Genomic DNA, 25,074 nt, shown 5'->3' with positions numbered 1-25,074 from the left:
ACATCCAAATGAAGACTTGAAATTCTGAGCTACTGTTCAAAATTTAATGTATCATTAATGGATTCGTATTAATATTGAGAAAACTGGATGCATGATAATAATCATGTGATATTAGAGCATCTACAATCATGCTCTATATTTTTTTGTTAAAGTTTAGCTGAAAATACATGAGTTATTTTAGGAATTCTATAAAATTTGAACTTCAATCATATTCCCTAGTTTAAGGAGTCTCAAATACTATAATTATTTTTTAATTCAATATAATTAGTCCATCTCTATACAAAATAGGAAGCATGGTAGGAGTTGTACTTTTCCAATTCCTCCATAAAATTTGTCTAAGAAGGTGGTTTGGAGAGCCCATTGTAAATGCTCTTACACTTGAGAGAGAAAATGAGAGAATGGAAAGATATACAACTCTAGAAAATGGATCTTTGATTTTCATTTAGATATAGTTGCTCAGTCAAATCACATTAATTTACACAGCTGAGCAAAAGTTGACATATTTAAGCAAATGAATTGCTAAAACCTTGCCCTCCTAAAAAAGAATAAAAGAAGATTAATCTCCGAATATTACAAGTTCTCTGCGTTGCACGCAAAATTTGAATTAGCTTCTATTTCCGTCGCTTTCTTATGTTCTCAAAACATGCTCAAAACATAATTTTCTTTCAACTGATTCTCGTACCTTCCTTCCGATAGATGAATGAGACCTACAAATTTGAATATAAATATCCAACAAAGAAGTTCAGCAGGCTCCAATTTCCAAATCCCTCTTTTAAAGGTTCCTGTTATATGAATTAAATGCTTGTTAGATTGGTTGCCTTGCTTAAAATAAATGATATTTAGAACCAAAAATTACAAAAACGTATACCCTTTAATAGAGGGAGACATCAGAGAATGGAGCTGAAGCTTTCAATAGGATCAGATTCTTCCAGCATGGAAGCTGCCTGGAAGCAGTCGATGGCGTCTGCTATTCGACCATCATCTCTGTGAATCATCCCCAAGTAATACCAAGCCTTTCGATTGTTAGGATCGATCCTTAATGCATCCGAGAGTAAGCTTCTTGCCACAGGCAATGCCACTGAGCCCATCTTTGACAGAAGAGCAGCAATCAAAATCTTGCACGGAACATAATAGGGTTCTAGCAGAAGAGCATCAATATAAGCTGCTAGAGCTTCTTCAATTTGTCCACGTCCTTCTAAGATAACACCTAATATAATTGCACAGCAAGTAACTTAACAGTAAACATACTGCACATCAAAATATCAAATTGCACTGCTATATAAGTAAAAGGCTTTTATGCCATGATAGGCTCCCTAGTGTTAGAAGAGCTTGAAAGTGCTGTTAGGTCATATAGGCCCTTGTTTAAAACTAGCCCTTGAAAAGTTGAAAGACATTTTGTCTAAAGTGAGCGTTTTCCACAGGTCCACTGCTTGCACTGTCATGTATATCACTTATCAAGAAGTACAACATAAATGCCTCAAATTCATTACTGTAGTAGATGAGTTTAGTACTTGCCTTCCGTGTGCAGCGTTTCTGCAGAGTGCAGCTTCAGTTCGCTGGCTTTACTCAAACATATTTCTGCATCCTTCCAATGTGATAGGCTAGAGTATAAGTCTGCCAAACCATGCCAAACTTCGAATTCATCGACTTTATCATCTTCAACCTATCAAAAAGAAAAGACCAACATTAACTTAAAGGGAACAACTTGTTAATCAGGAGTTCCTACTAGTATATATTTTCATGTTGAGCAAGAATCTTTAACAAATAATTTCCGAGAAAGCAACTTAACCCAGCATTCACTTACAAACCTCAAGATCTAAAAATTCAACTCCATATAACAATCAGACACTTCAAATTTCTAAAATCTAAACTACTATCACATTAAATTAAACCATTGTAGAAAGAAATGATTAATGGGCTAAACTTCCTCCCAGGACATTGCAGAACAATACCACTTTCCCACCACTACCAATAATAGCTTAGGGCTACATTTTGCAGAAATTTGAATAGTGAAGAATGTAAAGCAGAAGTCAGAGTTTTAACCTGATTACTAATTCTGAGAGGCCCAAAAGATTTTCTTTGGGCTTGAACCAATGCAAGAAGGTAACGATAAGTTTCAATTGCATCCATGGGTAATGATTGAGAGATTTTCAGCTTTGCTTTAAGCCTGAGCAATGGCCCTTGTTCCCATTTTGCTGTCTCATCCAAAGCAGCATCAGTGACCACGTGAGCCTCTGAATATCGCTGTTGAGCAGACAAAACAAGAGCAAGCAATCTCCAACCTTTTATTATGGAGCCCCCTGTTCGATCAATGAACTGTTTTGCATACCGCAAAGCAGCATTTAGATTCCGATGCTCTGCATATTGAACACCCAACTCAAAAATCAAATCTAAGTTATTCTGCTCCAAAGCAATGGCTTCATTTAGCGATTTCAGTGCTTCAGACTGAAGCCGGGACCTCTCAAAGTCAGAGGAAGAAACTTTTGCTTGTTTCCCCAAACAAAGACCCAACAAGCGAAGACCCACACCCTTTAAATGTTCATCCATCCCCTGAGCACTACTAATAGCCCTTTGTGCATATCCCACTCCCTCAGCTGCAACATGGGAATCCTCACTGCAGGTTTTGGCGGCTAATAACAATGCTGTGAGTTCATTTGGTCGTTCATGTTTGTGTAAAGACTTCCTTAATAGATTCAAAGCCTCGTTGTTGTGTCCTGCTCCACTATAACAAAGAGCTAATGAATTCCAACGATCAACACGGTGATATACTCCAGGCATGATCTCTTCCAGCTGCTTTGCTAAAACTGAAGTTTGGTTGCATAAAGATAACGCAAATGTTAGATGTTCCATAAGCGATGGGTCACATTTGGTTTTACCTAGGGATAACTTTCTCAAAAGGATCATCAAAAGCAGAATTGCTTCCTCCAGATTATTTTTGGGCACATATGAACCTTCAACCTGAACACCTAAACTGGGTGGACCAGCCTCTACTCCACTATACAACAAAAACACAGCAAATCCTTTCTGAATTCTTGCACAGCAGTCGTTGTCAAGGTTCCATTGACTAAGTAGGGCACGCCTGTAAGCAGATATTGCTTCATGATAGTAACCAGCTTGCTTCCAAAGCTCAGGAAGAAGCTCTACAGCTTGGCTGACTGTCTCTTGCAATCTACCATCCACTTGCGCATCATGTATGCCCTGATGGAAAATTTTTTCCACAGCATCAAGCACATTTTTGCATTCACTAGCAGCCTCTGCAGACACATAAAACAAGGTTCCATTCGTACTCTAATTCAAACTTGAAAAGTTAAAAAGAAAGGAAAACCATCATATCAATTGCTGGAACAGTACCCTACCAGTTAATCTCCCAAGCTTTTGAAGAGACTTGGATTTTAAGTATATTGCATCAAGAACGAGACTAGCAGCATGCTGTGAGACTGTATGCTGTGAGTCAGAACGAGATCGGCCCTTCCTAGAAGGTGTTTTCTCAGCAAGAGAAGGTTGCAATCGCTCTATGGCAGCTTGAAGATCGATGCCATCAAACACACGAAGTGCACCTTCTAGGTTACCTCTTTGGTACTCCAGCTTTCCAAGAAGGGCTCTTGCTTCCTGTAGATTATCATAAATCAATGTTTTTTTTTCTTGGATAAGTGATAACCAATCATCAAGCACTACTCTAACTTGTGCATATAGCCGTACAGACACAGATATAATTATGGAAAAGATGGTAAATTCCAGAATAAACCAAGATTTTAAATGACTAATACTAAATGATGAAATTATAAATGAATATCCTGGAATTATTTTTATTATAATCTGAATCAGATTCCAAATTTCTGATGGACTGGGAAACAATAGGGCCGACACCTCAAGTATACTATAACCCCTGTTCTTAAAGGGGAGGAGGTACTGTTAGGTCCATAGGTCATACAAAATTGTTACACAAAAATAAACAGATGATAAGCATAGAATAACCTCAAAATTGAGTGATAATCCTTCTCGTAATGAAGATTCTGCCTCCTGAATATTTCCTTCATCAAGCTTGGCCTGAACATCTGTTGCTTTCATGGAATTCCCATTTGCAGAGAATTCAATCACCATGCCTTCTTCATACTCGCCAGATTCCATGGCGTGGCTTCCTACTCTTCCTCACCTTATTCCACAAGTTTCACTTTTGTCCCAGTCTTTTATCCATTCAACACTTAGCTGACAAATAAATAAAATGCTGCAGTTCTTAGAAATTGAACATACTTTAAGTATAAAAACTAACCATTTGTGTAACAAAATTCAGCAACACATTTCATCTCAATTATGCTCAAATATATGACTAAAACCTATTCCCTTTCCGAAAATTTCTCAGCAACCAAACAGATGGTTTAGTATAACATTAATGATATCTAGGTAATCTACACATTTATGTAACAGAAAATCCCAGGGGCAAACTACCAATCTTTAGATCCAATGTAATCCAATTAAACTGAAAAAGAAAATTTGAAGTTGTAGGTATTGCTGGGTTGCTAAGAAAATGTAAGAATTGGGAAGAAAAGTAATTACAAATTTACAGAGCTTTCACAATGCGGGGTCCAAATAGCAACATTTTCAGTCATTATTCATTGAGGTGACACAAAATTTTCGAAAGAGCGGAAGAACACCAGTTACAAACGCAGCACTCATAATTTCGTTTCAACTCGTTTTCATTACATTGTCTTCCATTTTCTTTCGTTTTTTCTTTAAATCTTCCCATCAAGCAAACAGCTTTGAAATGCCTAGTGCGTTGTGATTGTTACCTTGCCGGTTGCATCAGATTCAGATCACGGTTGGATGAAAATGACGGAAGCTTGAATTTGCGCGGTGGAATGCGACCGGTGGGGAATCAGCTACAACGACATGTTTGATGTGTGAGAAAATTCAGGGCTTTGTGAGGTTGAGAGACCTGAGAGAGAGAGAGAGAGAGAGAGAGAGAGAGAGAGCGATGTGTGATCTGAATGTTAAACTATTCATTTAATGGTTTTTTGGAGCTACAACCATATAATAACGTTCTTCTTCTTCTCCTTCTCCTCCTTCCTCTTTATAATATTTCATTTTGGGGGTAAATCTGAAGTTTAAAATGGATTGTCAGCGGAAAAAAGGAAAAAATTATTAAAATGGGTAATTCCCTAAACTTTTAATTTTATTTTAAATTAAAAAGTATTATTAATTACATTCATCCAATACTGATAACCAACTCACGGACTTAATGAAATAAAAAATATGTATTTAAATGAATAATAAAATACTAAATAACAGTTCAACATAAATTAATAAATGATATTGGAATATGATCATGTCGTATAAACTCATCCATCTATATTATAACACTTAAATGAGTTATATTATGTAACCGTATTTCAATATTATACAACAAGTCCAAGGGGCGTGCATAATGTTTAACTATTTAAAACTTACTTATTAATTTTAAAGAAATCATAAAATTAAAATAATTAGAGTAAAATTGGCAATGTCTTTGACCTTTTTTAGGCTTTACCAAATTATTTTCAATTTCTTCTTTTGCTTTCTTTTTTTCTTTAAATCACCTGAATTGATAGAGAGAAGAGGCCACAGATGTAAAGCCCAACGTACCTCCAAAAGAGCCTGAGCCCAAAGCCCGCAGTTGCCCAGCAACGGTTGGGTTTTACCAGTCGGTCCCGCTCTAAACAAGATAAGATTTTCGTCAAAAATATGCTACAGTCTTCTGCTCCAACAGCTTCTTCAGAAATTCCCTTCAAACTTCATTCATACTTGGCTTTTCTCTGAGCACTTCTGAGAGACGAAACCCAGAAAGGAAATGCCTCAAACCCTTTTCTTAAAGCCCTTCATTTCAGCTCCTTTGGATAATTGGAGGTTTGTTTTCCTTCATCCCCTCTTGCTAAACCCTTGTAAAACCCCTAAAAACCCATACTTTCATTTGAGCATCTGTGTTTTATTTCAGCTTCTGAGTCTGCATTCTTGATGCTCTGTTTGGTTACTTGTATAATTTGGGGGGATAGCATTGAATTTTTGAGGTTCAGGGCTGTAGCTTTTTACTTTGAAAGTGAAGTGAATTATTTTACTACATTTTTTAGCTAATGTTTTCTCTCGGCAGCCAAACAGGGGGTTGTGGTTAACCAAATTTTCTGTTTTGATTCAAAATTCTGAAAGATATGAGTACATAGTATGATTTTTCTTGATGGGGTTGAAGGTGAAATTGCTGTTTTTGTATGCCTCTGGAGTATGCTATCATTTTTGAAGACGTGCAACCGTAAATTATGAATGTTTGAGTATAATTAGATTAATTTATATCTACCTAGTTGCATTGTTGTGCAATTGAATTTCTCTGCAATGTGGCCTTTGGCTTGCTTGCTCCCCTGGATGTGCAATTCGTACTTTTACATTGTCATCAACCTAAGTCGGGCTTTTGCATAGAAATGACTAGTTTGAGAACTCTCTGTCTGATGGTTTATGTGTTCATTGTGGTATTGAGAAATAACAATGTGAATTTTGTATCCAGTAAATTGAAAGCGTGCACAAATTCTATTGGTGCCAATGTCAAGGTGCGTGGAAGAGTGGGGGTAGTTTGTATGGGTATGCTGGCACCAAGAAAGTTCTTGCAGAAAAGGAAGAAAGTAGAAGTTTTCAAAGATGCTGCGGATGAAGCTGAGCAGAAGAACTGGAGGAGACTGATGAATGAAATTGAAGAGACAGGTTCTGCTGTTTCTGTGCTCAAAAGTGAAAGGCTCAAGGACAAGACTATTCCTAAGGATCTTGTGCTTGGAACTTTGGTCAGATTCAAGCAACTGAAAAAATGGAACCTTGTCAGCCAGGTATGTAGAGATGCACTTTTTTTGTGCTGCAACAGAAAAGATTTGGTTACTTCTTAAAAGTCAGTTAATTCTTTCTGAGGATGACAAGCTGTAGCCAACTAGTAAATTAATCTATGCTGACGTCATTCTTAGTTTATGTGGAGGAAAAGGGTATTTTCTGTGTGCAATATAGTATGAATATTTCAATTAGTTGGGGCAGCTTCCCTGTAGGAATGGCTTATAGGTTGGATCAGATAAATTTATTGATCAATCATTTAGGGCATCCTGCATATTATAGACAAACCAATCAGATAAATTACATGGATAGGATGTTTTATTTTTCTTGTAAATCATTCATTTTCTGAGCTCATTACTTTTAGTGCTTGATTTGCTTTGATGTTCAAATCTCTTCTTTGCTTATGTCCTTTGTCTTCTAGATTCTTGAATGGCTCCAAACTCAAAATTGGTGGGACTTCAGCAAAATGGATTTCCTGATGCTTATAACAGCTTATGGAAAGCAAGGGCACTTCAATGGGGCTGAGAAGGTTTTAAGTTTGATGAATGAGAAGGGAATTCCACCAAGTGTAATATCTCATACTGCTCTTATGGAAGCATATGGAAAAGGAGGCCGATATAACAATGCTGAAGCAATATTTAGAAGGATGCAGTCTTCTGGCCCTGAACCGTCTGCTGTGACTTATCAAATAATACTAAAAATCTTTGTTGAGGTAATATCATCTTTAATTCCTTAGCCAAACTTGTGGATGTCCCTAAACGTTTATATTAAATCTTAACTATAAATTTTCAATTTAGTGCTACACTATTTTGATGATGCTTATATTAGGTCATGTATAGCAAATTTTCTTTTTATTTTATGCTTTAATGAATGGAAGCTGTATTTCAGTAAGTTCTATTCTTTTGAAATATATAGGTACCAATTGAATGATCTAGGTTATAAGCTCAGTGCGGTCTATGTCTGGCCTTAATTTATATAGTTGTTCAAATTTGCAGCAAGATTACGTTAAAGTTTTTTTAGTAGAAATAAAAAAGTGAACATGAAGCAAAGTAGATGATATTTTCTTTAAAATTTATTTTTGAATATATGTTTTTTGTTTCTCTTTTGTCTCTTGAATGATTTGCTTTAGACAAATAGGTGCTGCTGTATCTAGAATATGATTTGCTTGCTGTAATCTTTCTAATAGTTTGTTGAGCAATATGCATGCTTTCATTGGAGAGTCATTCTACCCACCTCACGAGAGTACCTTGAAATACTGCAGGGATGTAAGTTCAAGGAAGCAGAAGAAATTTTTGAGACCCTTTTGGATGAGGGAAAATCGCCTTTGAAGCCAGACCAAAAGATGTTCCATATGATGATTTATATGTATAAGAAGGCCGGGAGTTATGATAAAGCTCGTAAGATGTTCGCATTGATGGCTGAGAGAGGGGTTCAGCAATCGACGGTTACTTATAATAGCTTAATGTCATTTGAAACTAATTACAAGGAAGTTTCAAAGATGTATAACCAGGTAAATTTTGTGAAAATATCTTAATAATTATTCATATGGCTCGCAAGAGCATGCTGAACAGTTCCTATTAGAGTATGCTTTAGAATTGTAAAATAATCTTGCAGCACTAATTGCCTGGTCTGTTCTCTTAAGCATCATTGGTTGAATTATGATCAGGATAGAAGAATATGCTTCCTTTCTGGTCAAGAATCACACCTTTATCCATTCCTTGCAGCCTTCTTTCTCAAGTCTGCACATTTATCGTGATTTTTTCCAATGGCTTTATTCATGAGGCTTGCTTTGGTAGGGACCTAATCTGTTATCATGTGTACCCGTCAAAGGTTTCCCAGGCCTCAGCAGCAAGAGCTTTGTGGTTCAGTAGTCATGCATGACCTCTTTTTAGTTAGAATTTTTTAAAATATTAAATATTAAATATTTATTAATATAAAAATAAAAATAAAAAATCAGTTTTAAATTAAATTGTTTGTAGAGAATGAAAGGGCTTCTCCTTATCCATTGTTCTTGTCGTATATCAGGCATGCAGTTTTTTTCTTTGAAGTGTGCCCAGTTTATACAACATATCATTCAAAGGGCAAAAACTGGCTTACATATATTATGCATATAAATGAAAAGTGGAAAAGGATGCCTTTTATTATCTGCCAGCTTTAACAATGATTTTGAATGGTCGACAAGCACACATGAAAGTCATCCCCTTCTCCATGCTTATCTTGTTAATTTGTTTTCCTGAAATTCGTACCAACTATTCACCTGAAGTTCCATGACCTAAATATCAAGGTTTTCAAGTGATCAGCTTTATTGTTAATTATAAAATTCATCAGAAATTAACGGTAACTTCAAATGGCAGATGCAAAGAGCTGGTCTCCGACCTGACGTAGTGAGCTATGCCTTACTCATTAGTGCTTATGGGAAAGCTAGAAGAGAGGAAGAAGCCTTAGCTGTTTTTGAGGAGATGCTTGATGCTGGTGTCAGGTACTTAGGCTCAATGCTACTTATTCTATTGATACAGGGAGCCAAAGTATTTGAAAGTTGAATATGTGAGGAACTGATTCATATTCTTAATTCAACTTGTTTATTTAATTCAAGCTTGCAAAACTCAATGAAGCTGACATGGTCACTTGGCTCCCCTGCTTGTGTTTTGCGTAAATGATTGTAATGAAATGAATTTTCGAGTTGATGTATCATCATCTACAAAGGTTATATCTAAATTGTAGATGATTGCACTGGCTTCAAACTTGACTGGTTTTGCACCAAGGCGTAGCTGTGGAAAGTAGACACTGGCAGGCCAATTTATGCTACACACAATTTACTTTTGGCTGAATTCTTGATGCCAATTCCTTGCCATTGATGAAATCTATAATCTCCGCCATTCTTTCTGTTTTGCAGACCAACCCCGAAAGCTTATAACATTTTGCTTGACGCATTTGCAGTATCAGGAATGGTGGACCAAGCTCGAACTGTTTTTAAGAGCATGAGAAGGGACAGGTATACTTCTCAGTACCTGCATGTTGATTACGCTACATTCAGAGATGAGTTGCATTTGCTAAAAAATTAGTTTCCATAGATTCAAAATTCTTGTTTTGGTTATAGAAAGATTTCTATTGTGCTTATTATTTGTGGCAGTAAATGACAACTGAGTACTTTGTGCGCTCTTTTTAGGATAAGAACTTGTGAGGAAAATTGGATAAGGAAAAGTTTCAACTATAAAATATTTACATAATATATTTTTCTTATCTGCTTTATCATGTTCAGAAGATTTCAAATAAGTGGTTAGTGACATTGATATATTATATTAGGGGTGGACCTGTTAGTTGGGTCCACATATCATAGAAGTCTTGGATTTGAAAGTTATAGTGAATTGATGTTTCCATTGTAGTAGGGGAACTTGGATGATGTCAGTATATCATACTTGTTGAGATATTTAAAAAGTATCATGTGCAAGCATGCTTTTTATGTGACATTTTGTTTCATTTCTTTATGCCCATGTATTCTTCCACCCATCCGCCTGTTTGCCTGTCCTCTTCACCTAGATTTTATTTTTTGGTTATTTTTTGTCTGTTTATATGTGTTCAAGCGTGTATATGAACTTACTAAATTTTCTACATACCGATCACCATTGGGTCAGATTGTAAATTCTACAAACCAGTCAACAACTCAATGTTTGATTGGATTCGATTTGAATCCATCAGTCCATTTCTCTCACTTCTTTTCTCCCTTCACTGATTATCTTCACATGTATTTTCCAAATTAAATACCTAGGTCTTGAATGAACTTTATGATTCTACTGTCTGATAGAACCATGGATTTTTAGGTTGTAACGTCATGTATCTAACTCAACAAGAATGTGGTCTGTTGACAGAATCATTAAAGACATGATTTTGTAGGAGTGTAGAAATAGCCATATTTATGATGGTAATACCTGTCCCTAAAAATGTACTGTCTATGGTCTGGATAGTGAACCCTCTATATTTGTTTGCTTTTCTTCAGGTATAAACCTGATCTTTGCTCTTATACGACTATGTTATCAGCATATGTAAATGCATCTGATATGGAGGGTGCTGAAAAGTTTTTCTTAAGAATAAAACAAGATGCACTTAAACCCAATATCGTCACTTACGGAACCTTAATCAAAGGGTATGCTAAGACAAATAATATAGAGAAGATGATGGAGAAATATGAGGAAATGCAGGCAGCTGGTGTCAAACCAAATCAAACAATCTTAACGACAATAATGGATGCATATGGCAAGAACAGAGATTTTGGCAGTGCTGTTGTTTGGTACAAGGAAATGGAAACCTGTAGCCTTCCACCTGATCAGAAAGCAAAGAATATCCTTTTCTCTTTGGCGAAAACAGCAGAAGAACAGAAGGTAGCTTACCAAATTGTAGGGAATTTGGATCAGTGTAGCAATGAACAAGGAGGTGCGAAGTTTTTGGTGCCTGTTGATGAGAATGATAGCGAGGATGAGGATGCGGATGATGACGACAATCATGATGATGAATTAGATGGTCCTTCGCAGGTCACTTCATCATATGATGAACAAAAACATGAACTGATTTATTTAAATGGTGATAATGAGAAAAACCTTGACGGCTTACTTAAAGTGGCTAATTTGTAAATTTGGGGGGGGGGTGTTCTCTATTTTGTGGTATAGTTACGTTACTCAGGCTTTATTATTATTATTCATGCAAGAATATCAGTTGAGAGTTATTACGTGGAAACGGAATTCTTCCACACCAGCTTAGTGGCATTTAAGCAACTGTTTACTGCTTTTGGCTTCTGATTGCTTGTGAACTATATAGGCTCAGAATTCAGGCCACCTTTGATCGCGCTTCTATTGGCGGTGAGATGGGCAGAGAACAAAATGGAACCATTTGAGTTTTGTCAGGCTTATTAATGTGCATTTTTGGAATTCATAGTTTTGTGATTCAAGTGTGGCAGCTTCTTCTCAAGTTATGTCTTTCGGCAATAGCAAGGTAGTATAGTTCTGAATGTGACATATTCATCAGAGCAGAAACTATTACTGTTCGATTCTGTGAAACAAATAGGATGGTTTTCTTTCCCTTATATCATCAAAATTGGCAACAGTCTGATTGGTTGTATACTATACAGGGGAAGAAGGTACAAACTTATAGTCTAAATCTCGTTGACCAAGCTATGTCAAAACACAGGAATTCATACATGAACCGCAGGTGAAATCAAGTTTTGAAAACCTCCATGGCCTTATACATCGGTCAGCGAGTCTTGTGTTTCTGCTGCTTTCTTCAATCGATCAGCTGCTTTTTCAACCTACAAAAGCATGGTGATTAGTGATAAGTTGATCAAATGCAGTCCATGTTGACTATATACGCCAAGATAAGACAATACTTCAATCAAAATTTAAATTACCTCAGTATTCCAATTTGTTCTGGCGGTGAGAATAATTAGAGTTACTGTTTGTAGAAAAACTCCAATAATCATCCCCCACCAAATACCCTGAAAAAGGTAAAAAGAATGCATCATGTTCTATCATTCACAAAGAAATAGCTTTACTAGCACAAGAGTGAGGGAGAGATTGAACTTACTGCTACTCCCATGTTGGTTTTGAAGCCAAGAACACATCCGATTGGAAGACCGATAATGTAGTAGCAAGTCAGGTTAACATAGGCCACAACAGCTTGCCATCCACTTCCAATTGCCACCCCTGAAATTCCACAGAGTTAAATTATAAATGACGCCTCACAATGCCTGCAGACCTGGTTTGTTCATCTACCCCTTTTGTCACATATCAGTACCTGAGAGTATTGGTTGAATGCCATTCAAGAAAACAGAGATGGCCAGCAATGGGGTTAACTCAGATACTGCCACGATAACTTCGGAATCACTCGTAAAAAGCTTGCTTAATCCAACTTTAAAAATCAATACAATTGCACTGAAGACTATGCTAATAAGTATGCTGGTCCCGTTCACAACAAACACTGAAAATTTGGCCACCCTTGCATTACCAGCACCTAGCTCATTACTGACTCGAACACTGCATAACCGATGTCTCGTTATCAATAAAGAAAATTATAATTCGTGATTAAGATATAAACATTCTTAGGAGCATTTTACTTGTCACAAACCTGGCTGCTGCACTTAGGCCTAACATAAATTGCATGTCCCAGTTCAAATAGTTCATGCTGGAATTTTATCACATCAGAAAATGTAAAGTTAGACTAACAATGTGAGTTAAACAATTGAGCAAATTGACTGATAAAAGTAAAAGCTTAAATCGAATGCTTTAACACAAGACATACCAAATAGAAATGGAGTCTAGAGCAATTGTAGGATTGGAGAGAAGCCCTGATATCAGCACCAGCCCCTGGTTGTACCATATCTCCAAGCTACATTAATGCATGACCAAACCCAAGAGTTATTTGAAAGGTAAAAACAAGTGTGTTTTTTTAGTACAACCGATTGGGGGAGGGGGTTTTACACAAATATTCATTGGGTGTCCGGGGTTTTTGAACTTCTGAACACATGAGTAGAGGTGAAAGAGCTCAACCGAGCTATACCCCACTAGTGAAAGGTAAAAAAAAGTGTCTGCAAATGAGATGTGCAGTAAAAAAAAAGGGGGAGAAAAGGGTTAAAATGTGACACTTACCAGAGCATGATAGCAGAAGAAAGAGTTAACTTAAAATAAGGCCAAATTCCTTTGAAGGCATTCCAAGAGAAGCCAGTCCAAGTTTCCTTGCACTTGGGGCTTAGAATAATGTAAAGTCCATATGTAATGACAAGAAGCCACCAAGAGAGGCTGAGAGTAAGAGCCGCCCCCAGTAGGCCATATTCCACAACATAAACCACCAACCAAGTGAGAAGAACGTGGATGAGGAAAACCCCCACAGACATGTAAGCCAAAGGGTTCACAATGTTTTGTGCTTGAAGGAACCTCTGTTGGGGGCAGTTGATTGCAAATGCATAAAGCTGAGGAATTATGCCCCTTGCAAACACTTGGCCCTTCAATGCTATGTCTTCTGCCTGGCCTATGGCTATAAGTATTGGACCAGACCACCAATACACAAATGTAAGGAGGACTGCTGCTCCCAAGTGCAAGATGACTGCTTTTTGGAATATGATGCCCATTTCTGGCAATTTTCTGGCTCCAAATGCTTGCCCACACACAGTTTGCACAGCACTAGCCATTCCCAACTTTTGATTCAAAAGCAAGGGGAAAAAAAAAAAAAAAATTCAACCACAAAATAGAAAAAATTAAAAAAACATAGAGATACATATAACTTATTTGGTACATTAGTTTGGGATACTTACCATAATCCCATAAGCAAGACCTTGAATTCCCACACTAGCAATAGAGGCTCCAGCCAGGTCCAAGGCACTCAAATGGCCACAAAACATGAGGGTGACAAAGCTGAGCATGTAATTAAATATGGAGACAATGATAGATGAACCAGATAAAATCCAGAGCAGCCTTGATTCCCATGCCACCAGTCTAGGCCACCATCGGACCGCCACAGGCCTGTGCTCCAGAAAATCTTCGATGGCAGCGGACGACAAGCCAGGTATCTGGGAATGTGAGTCAAGTCCCAGCAGCAGTGGCTGGTACTCCTCCGCCGACCCCATGGTTGCCACTTCGGCTTGAGGGTTGTGCAGCTGAGTGTGTGTGAGAGTGTGCTTGTGCTACTTGGAAGAAGCAGAGTGAATAAATTTATATGATGTTACATTATGTACAAAATTAAGAAGGGAAAGTAGAAAGCTTAGGGTCTTAACTACCTTTCAAATTGTTTGGTACCTACTGGCTCATTCATGCGTTATATTAGCAAGAGAAATTTAGCTGCAACTACCTATGTTTTTGTCTACAAATTACACCAAACCAAAACCCATGTATAATTTCCAAGTCAAATGTGGCATTTAAACTTTGAAGGCTCCGAGCAGTGCTTTGTTAAATGCAAACTGAATATGTCACTTGTCAGTTCCCTGTGGCATAGCCCGATAGTTGGTGGGGCTCATTTCAGTTTATTGTGCTTGTTTGTATTGGATAAAAGGGACATTTTTGCTCACTACTTTAATTCAATGTGTACCCTCACCACCCTCGACATTTGTCCATATGAATAACCATAGTTAATTTTTGGTTTTAAATATTTTAAAATATTTAAAACCAAATAATAATATAAAATAAAATAACTTTCTCCTCTCTCTCCCCCCTCTCCGACCTACTCCCTCCATCCATGACGGCTCAAATTCTAAACCCATCTCTGCTAGCACATCATCCCTCTGGTCCTCCACCTCCGCCCTTGTGCATCAGTCAATTTACTTTATATAAAAATAAAAATAAAGCATAAGGCTTTCAATTGGTTCAAGCAGTAATAATAATACCTATCGACCCTTACGGAAGATTACAAACTCACCGAACCAAATTTCCCTAAAATCAAGATCTCTTGGACTGCTTCTATCAGATTCTCCTAGGTTTGAGATCCAGTGGCTGTTAATGAGAGTAGGCTTAGAAAAAGTTTGAAGCTTTTGAAAAAAGAGATTGGAATTCAACTTGGGAAATTCGTTTATGTAAGCTATGCAATTCTTCTTCCTCGTAAATTAGTCTTTGAGTCCTTACTTTTTGGCTCTTAAAGGCAAATAGGGCGCGGTGGAGGGTGAACAAGGCGGGGGAGGGAATGGTGGCTGGGTTGTTAGAAGGGAATGGTTGGGTTGCTATATGGGGAATGGTGGCTTAGGGTTGCTGGAGGTGGGTCGGGAAGGAGGGAGAGAGAAGGAGAGTTTTTAAATTAAATTAAATTATTATTTTACTTTATTATTTGGTTTTAAAAAAATTAACTATGGTTATCTCATAGACATGTGTCAACTGTTTAGAATGGTGGTGATGACACCTTATGTTAAAGTGGTGAGCAAAAATGCTTCTATTGGATAAATTATTGTAGAGGCGATGATTTTCTTATTTTATCACTTACACTCCATTTTTAGTTATAAAAAGGAGTGTAAGTGGATAAAATAGGAGAAAAAGGAGTGGGGAAATCACCACTCTTATTGTATTGATTTTGGAGTGGACCCAGATACCATTGACAAGTTTTGGTTAGGTCAACACGTGCACCTAATATGGCCACTAGAAATTTTTGGGTTTTGTTTCTGATTAGCAGTTAATAATTTCGATTAGGTAAGAAAAGTTTACTGAGTTATGTAGATGGGCACGTGCACCTTCATAAAAGAAATGCTTACTCACATGACAGCTTTAGGATTCTAGGATTCTTGAAGGTAGAGAGAATCTCAGAAGCCATTACTAAATTGAATGGTTTTTACAAAATATTAAGAAATTAATTTTTCAAATATTTAACTACCATAATTGCTGTACAGTTTGATTGAGTTGCTACATATGATCAGATGCCATTTTGTAGTTTCTTTGATTGTAACTTTGGAGTGAGAAGTAAATTGTCATATGTGTATCTTGTTAATTTGTTTTCCTGAAATTCGTACCAACTGTTCACCTGAAGATCCCTCAGAAATTAACTGAAACTTCAAATGGCAGATGCAAAGAGCTGGTCTCCGACCTGACGTAGTGAGCTATGCCTTACTTATTAGTGCTTATGGGAAAGCTAGAAGAGAGGAAGAAGCCTTAGCTGTTTTTGAGGAGATGCTTGATGCTGGTGTCAGGTACTTAGGCTCAATGCTACTTATTCTATTGATACAGAGAGCCACAGTATTTGAAAGTTGAATATGTGAGGAACTGATTCATATTCTTAATTCAACTTGTTTATTTAATTCAAGCTTGCAAAACTCAATGAAGCTGACATGGTCACTTGGCTCCCCTGCTTGTGTTTTGCATAAATGATTGTAATGAAATGAATTTGCAAGTTGATGTATCATCATCTACAAAGGGAAAGTAGACACTTGCAGGCCAATTTATGCTACACACAATTTACTTTCGGCCGAATTCTTGATGCCAATTCCTTACCATTGATGAAAACTATAATCTCCGCCATTCTTTCTGTTTTGTAGACCAACCCCGAAAGCTTATAACATTTTGCTTGACGCATTTGCAGTATCAGGAATGGTGGACCAAGCTCGAACTGTTTTTAAGAGCATGAGAAGGGACAGGTATGCTTCTCAGTACCTGCATGTTGATTATGCTATATTCCGATGAGTTGCACTTGCTGAAAAATTAGTTTCATATATTCAAAATTCTTGTTTTGGTTCTAGAAAGATTTCTATTGTGCTTATTATTAGTGGCAGTGAATGACAACTGAGCACTTTGTGCACTCGTTTTAGGATAAGACCTTTTAAGGAAAACTGGATAAGGAAAAGTTTCAACTATAAAATATTCAAATAGTTGTTGGAGCATGATTTCTTTCAAGAAGAAATATCTCCACAGGTTCTTGACTGAAGTCCGCACGCTTTCCTGGTTGAAGGAGAACTCCGGATTACGTTCCCGAAGTCGAACGGTGGAAATGGGGTGAGTAACTACAAAAGCCACTCCAATGCTCAAGTCAATGTTTGTGCAACGTACTCTTAGTGTTCAACTGAATTTCTCGTACCTTGGTTGGAGGTCTAGCCGGGTTTTTATAGTGCTTCGAGTTCTTGGGTTTGGCCATACTTCCCTAGCTTTGAGCATCCCGTCCTCTACTTCATGGTAGTGGGATCATATGAGTGATTTGTGTCTCCCTCGCTCCGCATTTCTATAGTGGGAGGGAAGCTCGATCATCCCACGTCTTTTGGTTGTGGCATATGGGTTAAGCCATGATAAATGAGATTTGGTCCCCACAGTGCCCCCTTTTTTTCCTCTCTACGCGCTTAGCAAGTGGAGAGGGAAAAATGATCTAAGTGGGATTTTGGAATAGGATTTCTTCGGGTTGAGCGCATGTCATCCTGATGGGTTCATGGTTGAGCCCCAAATAAGCCATACCCTTTTCCCTTGGGCTTGTTGGTTAAGCCCAAAATTATGATTCTTATTGGCTTATCACCGACTCACGCATGTTGCTTTCACACCTTGCATGCAAAATATTCAAATATGAATTTTCATGCGCGTTGCTAACTTCTCAAGTTTCAACTGTGGACTGCTACCCCTATGTGGAGTATCCAAGTATGGACAGCCGATCTCATGCGCAAGTGGACCCTTTTCTTTATTTTGAATTTATGCACCTCTACCGATTAGGTGGGCCCATGCGCATTTTCCTCTTTGCTAACCTACCCTAAGCTTAGGGTGCGCTTGATTTTGAGCTTTTGCCAATCCTGATGGTCATTTTATGCCTCTGCCTGGTTTCGCTCTTTTGCCAATTGCCTATGCCGATCCCAAATGGATTTCAACGAGTTGATGCAGTGGTATTTGCCTAGAGTTTGACCTTGGAGGTCTTGCGTTCAACATCTCCACCCTTTATCTTAAAATATTCTCTCTCTTTTTTCTTGCACTTGAGCCGTCCATGCGGACCCAAAATCCCATAGTTGTCCTTCCGGACTCGTGTGACGTCGGTTTCTCAACCGGTCCAAGGTGTTTACAAACCTTTTTTTTTCCTTCTCCTTTTTTTTCTCGCACTTGAGCCGTCCACGAGGGCCCCAAAACCCCTTAGCTGTCCTTCCAGACCAGCGTGGTTTCTCAACCAAGCCAAGATGTTCGCGAACTTTTTTCTTCTCTTTTTTTTTCGCACTTGAGCTATCCACGCGGGCCTGAAACCCCTTAGCTGTCCTTTCGGACCCGTGCGACTTTGGTTTCTCAACCGATTCAAGATGTTCACGAACCTTTTTCTTCCCATTTTTTTTTCCCTTGCACTTGAGCCATCCATGCGGGCCCCAAAACCCCTTAGCTGTCCTTCCGGACCAGTGCGCGTTCGGTTTCTCCTCTTTGTTTTCATCGACTCCCAAGCGGTCCACGATCTAGTCTTTGCGTGAGGAGGTGAACAAGCATAGCTCCATAGGTGTACTTATTACCTTGCATTACTTAGTGCTTACATCTGTTGCTCTTATTTGTCTTTTGTCGAAACGCATGCAGCTTTCTGTTAGGGAAGCGCATGAGATGGAATAGAAATAATTTTCGATTGGTCATATCAGACCAGGCTTTGTTGCTAGAGCCTAAGGCAAATATCCGAGCCGGCCACACCGAATCTTATCTTCGCTTTTGAAAAACTTCTTCCGTGACTTCGTGAATTATTTTCTCAATCTTCGCCCCCTGCTATAAAAGGTCTGGTCGATAGAGACACACTAATTCGTAAAACCGTTTATACTTTGATTTTATTCTTCATATATAAGCTCTAGGTGCAAAGGGAGAGGAAAGTGTTTTGTGTGTTTGAGAACTCCGCCGAAGGGTTCTTGTTCTTGCCACCACCTAGTAAGTATTATTTTCATATTTACTATTTTCATGTCGAGCCACGAGATTTTGCCCAAGTCCAATGATCTTCCACCGAACTACGAGATACTTAAGGCTCGCACTAAATGATGTGTTCCCGACAACGTGGGGATCAATCCTCCGCCTTTGGGGTTAGATAATACACTGGTGTCGGTATCCCTCAGGGTTCCTTAATTCTCTCGCCGGCCTACTTAGAGCATGTTAGGTTTCCACTCCATTTCCTCTTTCATATGCTCCTATTCTTCCTGGGCCTTCACCCCATGCAACTAAACCCAAATTCTTTCTTTCCCATATCTGGGTTTCTAGCTGTCGGTTTGAAATGGGTGTGTCCCTTAGCTTTAAGGATTTCATTTACCTCTACGACTTGGCTTGTGTTAGGGAAAGTCACTATATCTTTTTACGTCGTCAGTAAAAAGGTATTTACTTGTAAGCCCACTTCCACCAAGTATTGGAAAACCAACCTCTCTTAATCATGAGGAGTGGGCAGCCCGAGATGTCTAACATGCCTATCCCGTTGGCGTTTGGCTGATCACCGAATTCTAGGCGCCGTTGGTGTTAGACATCTCAGGCCCCGCCCACTCCCCAATTATTAAGAGAGGTTGATTTTTCCAGACTTGGTGAAAGTGGGCTTACAGTAAATACCTTTTACTGCACTCCAGATGTAAAAAAGAAATAGTGACTTTGCACCCTAACATAAGCCAAGTCGTAGAGGTAAATGAAATCCTTAAAGCTAAGGGACACACCCCATTTCAAACCGACGGCTACCAGATATGAGAAAGAAAGAATTCGGGTTTAGTGGGGTGAAGACCCAGGAAGAATATGAGCATATGAAAGAGGAGATGGAGTGGAAACCTAACATGCTCTAAGTAAACCGACGAGAGAATTAAGGAACCCTGAGGGATACCAGCACCAGTGTGTATATCCGACCCCAAAGACAGAGCATCGATCCCAAGTTGTCAGAACACATCCTTTAGCACGAGCCTTAAGTATCCCGTAGTTTGGTGAGTGGACTGGGCCAAATCTCTATCAACTAGGTGGTGGCACCTTTGTAACATATATAAAGGGGGCGAAGATTGGGAAAATAATTCACAAAAGTCACGGAAAGAAGTTTTTCAAAAGCAAAGATAAGATTTGGTGTGGCGGCTCAGATATTTACCTTAGGCTTTGGTAACAAAGCTTGGTCTGATATGACCAATCAAAATTATTTCTATTCAACGCATGCGCTTCACGATAGAAAAAATGCATGCGCATGCTTCCACAAAAGACAAATAAGAACAACAGATGTAAGTAATAAGTGATGCAAGGTAGTAAGTACACCTACGAGCTAGGCTTGTTCACCCTCAACTAAGTACTAGATCGTGGACCGCTGGGAGTCGGTGAAAACGAAGAGGAGAAACCAAAGGCACGGGTTCGGAAAGACAGCTAAGGGTTTGGGGCCCACGTGGATGACTCAATTGCATGGGAAAAAGAAGGGGAAAAAAGGTTCGTGAATATCTTGGATTGGTTGAGAAACCAAAGGTGCACGGTCCGAATGACAAAGGGTTTCAGGCCTGTGGGCGCTCAAGTGCAAGAAAAAAGGAGAAGAAAAATAAAAGTTCGTGAACATCTTGGATCTTGAGAAACCAAGGCGCACGAGTTCGGAAGGACAACTAAGGGGTTTTGGGGCCCGTGGATGGCTCAAGTGTGAAAAAAAAAAGGAGGAGAAAAAGAAAATAAAAAGTAAAAAGTAAAAATAAAAAGATTCGTGAACACCTTGGAGAAACCAAGGCACACGGTCCGGAAGGACAGAGGGGTTTTGGGGTCTGCGTGGACGCTTATGCGAGAAAAAAAGAAGAAAAAAAGTTCGTGAACATCTTAGATCGGTTGAGAAACTGATGGTGCACAGTCCGGAAGGATAGCTAAGGGTTTTGGGGCCTGCATGGACGACTCAAGTGCGAGAAAAAAAAGGAGAAGAAGAGGAAAAAAAAGGTTCGCGAACATCTTGGATCGGTTGAGAAACCTAAGGTGCACGGTCCGTATGACAGCTAAGGGCTTTTGGGACTGCGTGGATGGCTCAAGTGCGAGAAAAAAAAGGAAAATAAAAAAATAAAAATAATAAAAAAAAAAAGGTTCGTGAACACCTTGGATTAGTTGAGAAACCGAAGGCACACGGGTCCGGAAGGACAACTAAGGGGCTCTGGGCCCGCGTGGACGGCTCAAGTGCGAGAAAAAAAAGGTTCGCGAACATCTTGGATCCGTTGAGAAATCGAAGGTGCACGGGTTCGGAAGGATAGCTAAGGGGTTTAGGGCCCGTGTGACGGCTCAAGTGCGAGAAAAAAAGAGGTTCGTGAACACCTTGGATCGATTGAGAAACCGAAGGCACATAGGTCTGGAAGGACAATTAAGGGGTTTTGGGGCTCGTATGGACGGCTAAAGTGCAAGAAAAAAAGGAGAGAATATTTTAAGATGAATGGTGGAGATTTTGAACAGAAGACCTCCAAGGTCAAACTCAAGGCAAATACGACTGCACCAACTCATTGAAATCTATTTGGGATTGGCTAGCAATGAGAAACCAAGAGGTATGGGACCATCAGATTGGCAAAATCTCAAAATCAATAGCACCCTAACTGGGGTTGGGATCGGCTAGCAAAGAGAAACCAAGAGGCATGGGACCCACCGGATCGGTAAAAGCTTAAAACCGGCGCACCCTAATCCATTTAGGATAGGCTAGGAAAAAGAAACCAAGAGGCATGCGACCCACCGGATTGGCAAAAGTTCAAAACCAAGCGCACCTCGACTGGAGTTTGGATCGGCTAGCAAAGAGAAAGCAAGGATCATGGGGCCCACGGGTTGGCAAAGCTTGAAACCAAGCGCACTAACGGGGGCGGTTAGCAAAGAGGAAAATGCGCGGGGGCTGGTTCAAAATAAAGAAAAGGGTCCACTTACGCATGGGATCGGTTGTCCGCGCTTGGATACTCCACATAGGGGTAGCAGTCCACAGTTGGAACTTGAGAAGTTAGCAACGTGCGTGAAAATTCATATTTGAATATTTCGCATGCAAGGTGTGAAAGCAACATGCATGAGTCGGTGATAAGCCAATAGGAATCATATTTTTGGGCTTGACCAACAAGCCCAAGGGAAAAAGGTATGGTTTATTTGGGGCTCAGTGAGCCCATCAGGATGACATGCCCTCAACCCGAAGAAATCCTGTTCCAAAATTCCACTTAGATCATTTTTCCCTCTCTACCCGCGTGTAGAGAGGAAAAAAGGGGGCACTGTGGGGACCAAATTTCATTTATCATGGCTTAACCCATATGCCACAACCAAAAGACGTGGGATGATCGAGCTTCCCTCCCACTAGAGAAGTGAGAGCGAGGATGCGCAAAGCTAGGGAAGTATGGCCAAACCCAAGAACTCGAAGCGCTATAAAAACCCGGTTAGACTTCCAACCAAGGTACAAGAAATTCAGTTGAACACTAAGAGTACATTGCACAAACACTAACTTGAGCGTCAGAGTGGCTTTTGCAGGTACTCACCCCATTTCCACCGTTTGACTTTGGGAACGTAATCGGGAGTTCTCCTTCAAACAGGAAAGCGTGCGGACTTGTCAAGAACTTGTGGAAGTATTTCCACACACAACAGTCGACAGTTGATGCAAGCAAGCATAGCTTCTCTTATAGCCTCAGCCTCCATAATTAAGGCCAAGCTGCCATATAATTCCCCCAAGCCTTCTGCCTGCAGCTATTAAAGAAGGGGTAATGAAATTTGGATCAGTGTAGCAATGAACAAGGATGTACGAAGTTTTAGGTGCCTGTTGATGAGAATGACAGCGAGGATAAGGATGATGATGACAAGCATGATGATGAATTAGATGGTCCTTCACAGGTCACTTCATCATATGATGAACAAAAACATGAACTGATTTATTTAAATGGTTATAATGAGAAAAGCTTTCAAGGCTTACTTAAAGTGGCTGATTTGTAAATTGGAGGGTGACTCTATTTTGTGGTATAGTCATGTTACTTGGGCTTTATTATTATTATTCATGCAAGAATATCAGTTGAGAGTTATTACATGGAAACGGAATTCCTCCACACCAGCTTAGTGGCATTTAAGCAAGTAGCAGTTTACTACTATTGGCTTTCGATTGCTTGTGAACTATATAGGCTCAGAATTCAGGCCGCCTTCGATTGCGCTTCTATTGGCGGTGCGATGGGTGGAGAACAAAATGGAACCGTTGGAGTTCTGTTAAGCTTATTAATGTGTACTAGCAAAGATGCTCGCGCGTTTCTGCGAGTTTTAAAGCTTTATATAGACATGGAGATCTAAATAGTGGCATAATGCTTTGTTTAGCAAATTTAAGTTACAAGAAATAGACTTATAATTGTCTTGTTAAAAAATTGACCATATTTTAATAAACCAAGCAGTAATGAAAACATCAAAATCGTAGTAGTTTTGAGCTGCTAATTGTTCAAAAGAGTTTGGCTAGGTCTTACGCTACTCGGTGGTGGAAGGGGATCTATCTCTTGTTGGCTCTGTTGTAGAGGTGGCTTTTGTTTTTCCTTCTCCTCAGTAGGGGTTTTAACTCGGTACAAATTTGCAAAATAGCAAGTGTTAGTGTGTAGATAAGTAGGAAAATTTGAGTGAAAGCAATAACTATTATCACATAATGAAGTTTGAAAATCCAATAGGACAAACAATAGTTTAGATAAATCAGATCTAAGCTTAACTTTGAGATAGAACCCAAACATAAGATTTCCCTATTTATAGGAAAAGTTCCTTCAATTTTTAACTGTTCTTCAGTAACCCTTTTCAGTAGGTAGAAATAACGTAAACAATTGCAGTCTCACCGATGTAGCCATGTTTTAGGCTAAAAGTTCAAGAAAGAATATCACAGAATTTACTGGGTAGCCAAGAAAGAAAAGAACAAAAAGAGTAAGGACAAAATTCAAAATCTATGCTCACAAACACGTGTTGCTAATTGGCATATATTTTTGCCATTATTAATAATAATTGTATAATTTATATTTCACGACAAAACTAAATAAAGATCTCGAATAATAATATCATTAAATAAGAAAAAACAAATGCAAAGATGGATAGGACGATATTTCACAAAAAAATTCCCTCTATCTTGAAATCCAACACACCAAATATGAAATTTAGCTAAGGATTCAGGTAGAGCATGTTATGATTTTTCCAATTTGATAAATAACAACCACAGAAAGGAGGATTTTCAAATGCCACAGTATTTGCAAACAAATTAGCAACAGCTACCATGCATGGTCTTTTAAAAAATCAATAGAAAATTAACCTGTAATCAGATAAGCTATCAAATACTTCCCAAAATAGGTACACAAAAGCATAACAACACCTATCCAAAATACAAAGGCAGAAAAACAAAATGAAACAACAATTAGGCAAGAAGAACCAAACCACCAAAAATAACTTGGTAACTACAAAATACAACTAAAAACACTTCAAACACATGGCTTGTAACATCCCGTCCCAAAATTTAATTTAATTTTCAAAATTCTAAAGTGAAGGGATGACTTTAAGCTTAAGGTTATTTGGCGGTTGAGGCTTGACTTTTTGCTCAGGGCTAGTTTTGGAAATTTTCTTGGTTTCTTAGCATAGTGTTCGGGCTCACAAATTTGTAAACACGTGATGAGCCCAAATCGGAGTTGAAACAAAGACGTTTTGGTCAACGGAAGTATAATAATACAACCATAATTATTGCAAAGTTAAAATTTAAATACCCAGCTCTCTCTCTCTCTCTCTCTCTCTCTCTCTCTCTCCCCTCCAGCTGTGATTCTCTCTCTCTCTCGTTTCTCTCTCTCTTCGTGCAAACAGACCAGCCGCTTCAGAAGGCGATTTCTCCCAACTTCGGCGACCGTTTCAGGCGAGATCGGTCCCAAAATCTTCGGCTCGACGT

At 38.9% G+C, this 25,074-nt stretch overlaps 3 protein-coding genes and 1 long non-coding RNA gene across 5 annotated transcripts; 2 read left to right on the top strand and 2 right to left on the bottom strand.

The window, feature by feature from the left end:
* Positions 1 to 409: 409 nt before the first annotated feature.
* On the bottom strand, positions 410 to 5,080 carry NPG1 (tetratricopeptide repeat (TPR)-containing protein). Of its 2 annotated transcripts, XR_016126484.1 has the most exons (8): positions 4,788 to 5,072; positions 3,976 to 4,206; positions 3,357 to 3,609; positions 2,044 to 3,254; positions 1,516 to 1,663; positions 869 to 1,207; positions 683 to 782; positions 410 to 535 (listed from the first exon to the last, which is right to left on the bottom strand). XR_016126484.1 is itself a non-coding variant. In XM_089051403.1 (7 exons), exons 2-6 carry the CDS (start codon positions 4,126 to 4,128, stop codon positions 888 to 890), a joined length of 2,085 nt encoding a protein of 694 aa, XP_088907529.1. In that variant the 5' UTR covers positions 4,129 to 4,206; positions 4,788 to 5,080; the 3' UTR covers positions 410 to 782; positions 869 to 887. The 2 variants fall into 2 exon arrangements, 1 of the variants encoding a protein (XP_088907529.1); XM_089051403.1 differs by having other exon boundaries at positions 410 to 782; positions 4,788 to 5,080.
* A 625-nt stretch (positions 5,081 to 5,705) lies between these two features.
* Positions 5,706 to 11,773, top strand: LOC103328956 (Tetratricopeptide repeat (TPR)-like superfamily protein). Its single transcript, XM_008231382.2, has 7 exons — positions 5,706 to 5,880; positions 6,527 to 6,839; positions 7,256 to 7,546; positions 8,096 to 8,344; positions 9,189 to 9,313; positions 9,728 to 9,826; positions 10,829 to 11,773. Exons 1-7 carry the CDS (start codon positions 5,825 to 5,827, stop codon positions 11,457 to 11,459), a joined length of 1,764 nt encoding a protein of 587 aa, XP_008229604.2. The 5' UTR covers positions 5,706 to 5,824; the 3' UTR covers positions 11,460 to 11,773.
* Positions 11,774 to 11,872: 99 nt separating this feature from the next.
* Positions 11,873 to 14,519, bottom strand: LOC103328954 (protein DETOXIFICATION 41-like). The gene is made up of 8 exons (XM_008231380.2): positions 14,129 to 14,519; positions 13,467 to 14,011; positions 13,120 to 13,206; positions 12,946 to 13,002; positions 12,616 to 12,854; positions 12,406 to 12,524; positions 12,230 to 12,316; positions 11,873 to 12,130 (listed from the first exon to the last, which is right to left on the bottom strand). Exons 1-8 carry the CDS (start codon positions 14,438 to 14,440, stop codon positions 12,065 to 12,067), a joined length of 1,512 nt encoding a protein of 503 aa, XP_008229602.2. The 5' UTR covers positions 14,441 to 14,519; the 3' UTR covers positions 11,873 to 12,064.
* A 1,580-nt stretch (positions 14,520 to 16,099) lies between these two features.
* Positions 16,100 to 24,639, top strand: LOC103328953 (uncharacterized). Its single transcript, XR_016126481.1, has 3 exons — positions 16,100 to 16,477; positions 16,823 to 16,921; positions 22,881 to 24,639. It is a non-coding gene; the product is annotated as an uncharacterized LOC103328953 (long non-coding RNA).
* Positions 24,640 to 25,074: the final 435 nt, after the last annotated feature.

Source organism: Prunus mume, linkage group LG4, assembly GCF_029339155.1.
Source record: "Prunus mume cultivar Tortuosa linkage group LG4, ASM2933915v1, whole genome shotgun sequence".
In the NCBI taxonomy this organism is placed as follows: Eukaryota; Viridiplantae; Streptophyta; class Magnoliopsida; order Rosales; family Rosaceae; genus Prunus; species Prunus mume.
Note: the sequence above shows the minus strand (reverse complement) of the source record. Positions and strands in the feature narration are given on the sequence as shown.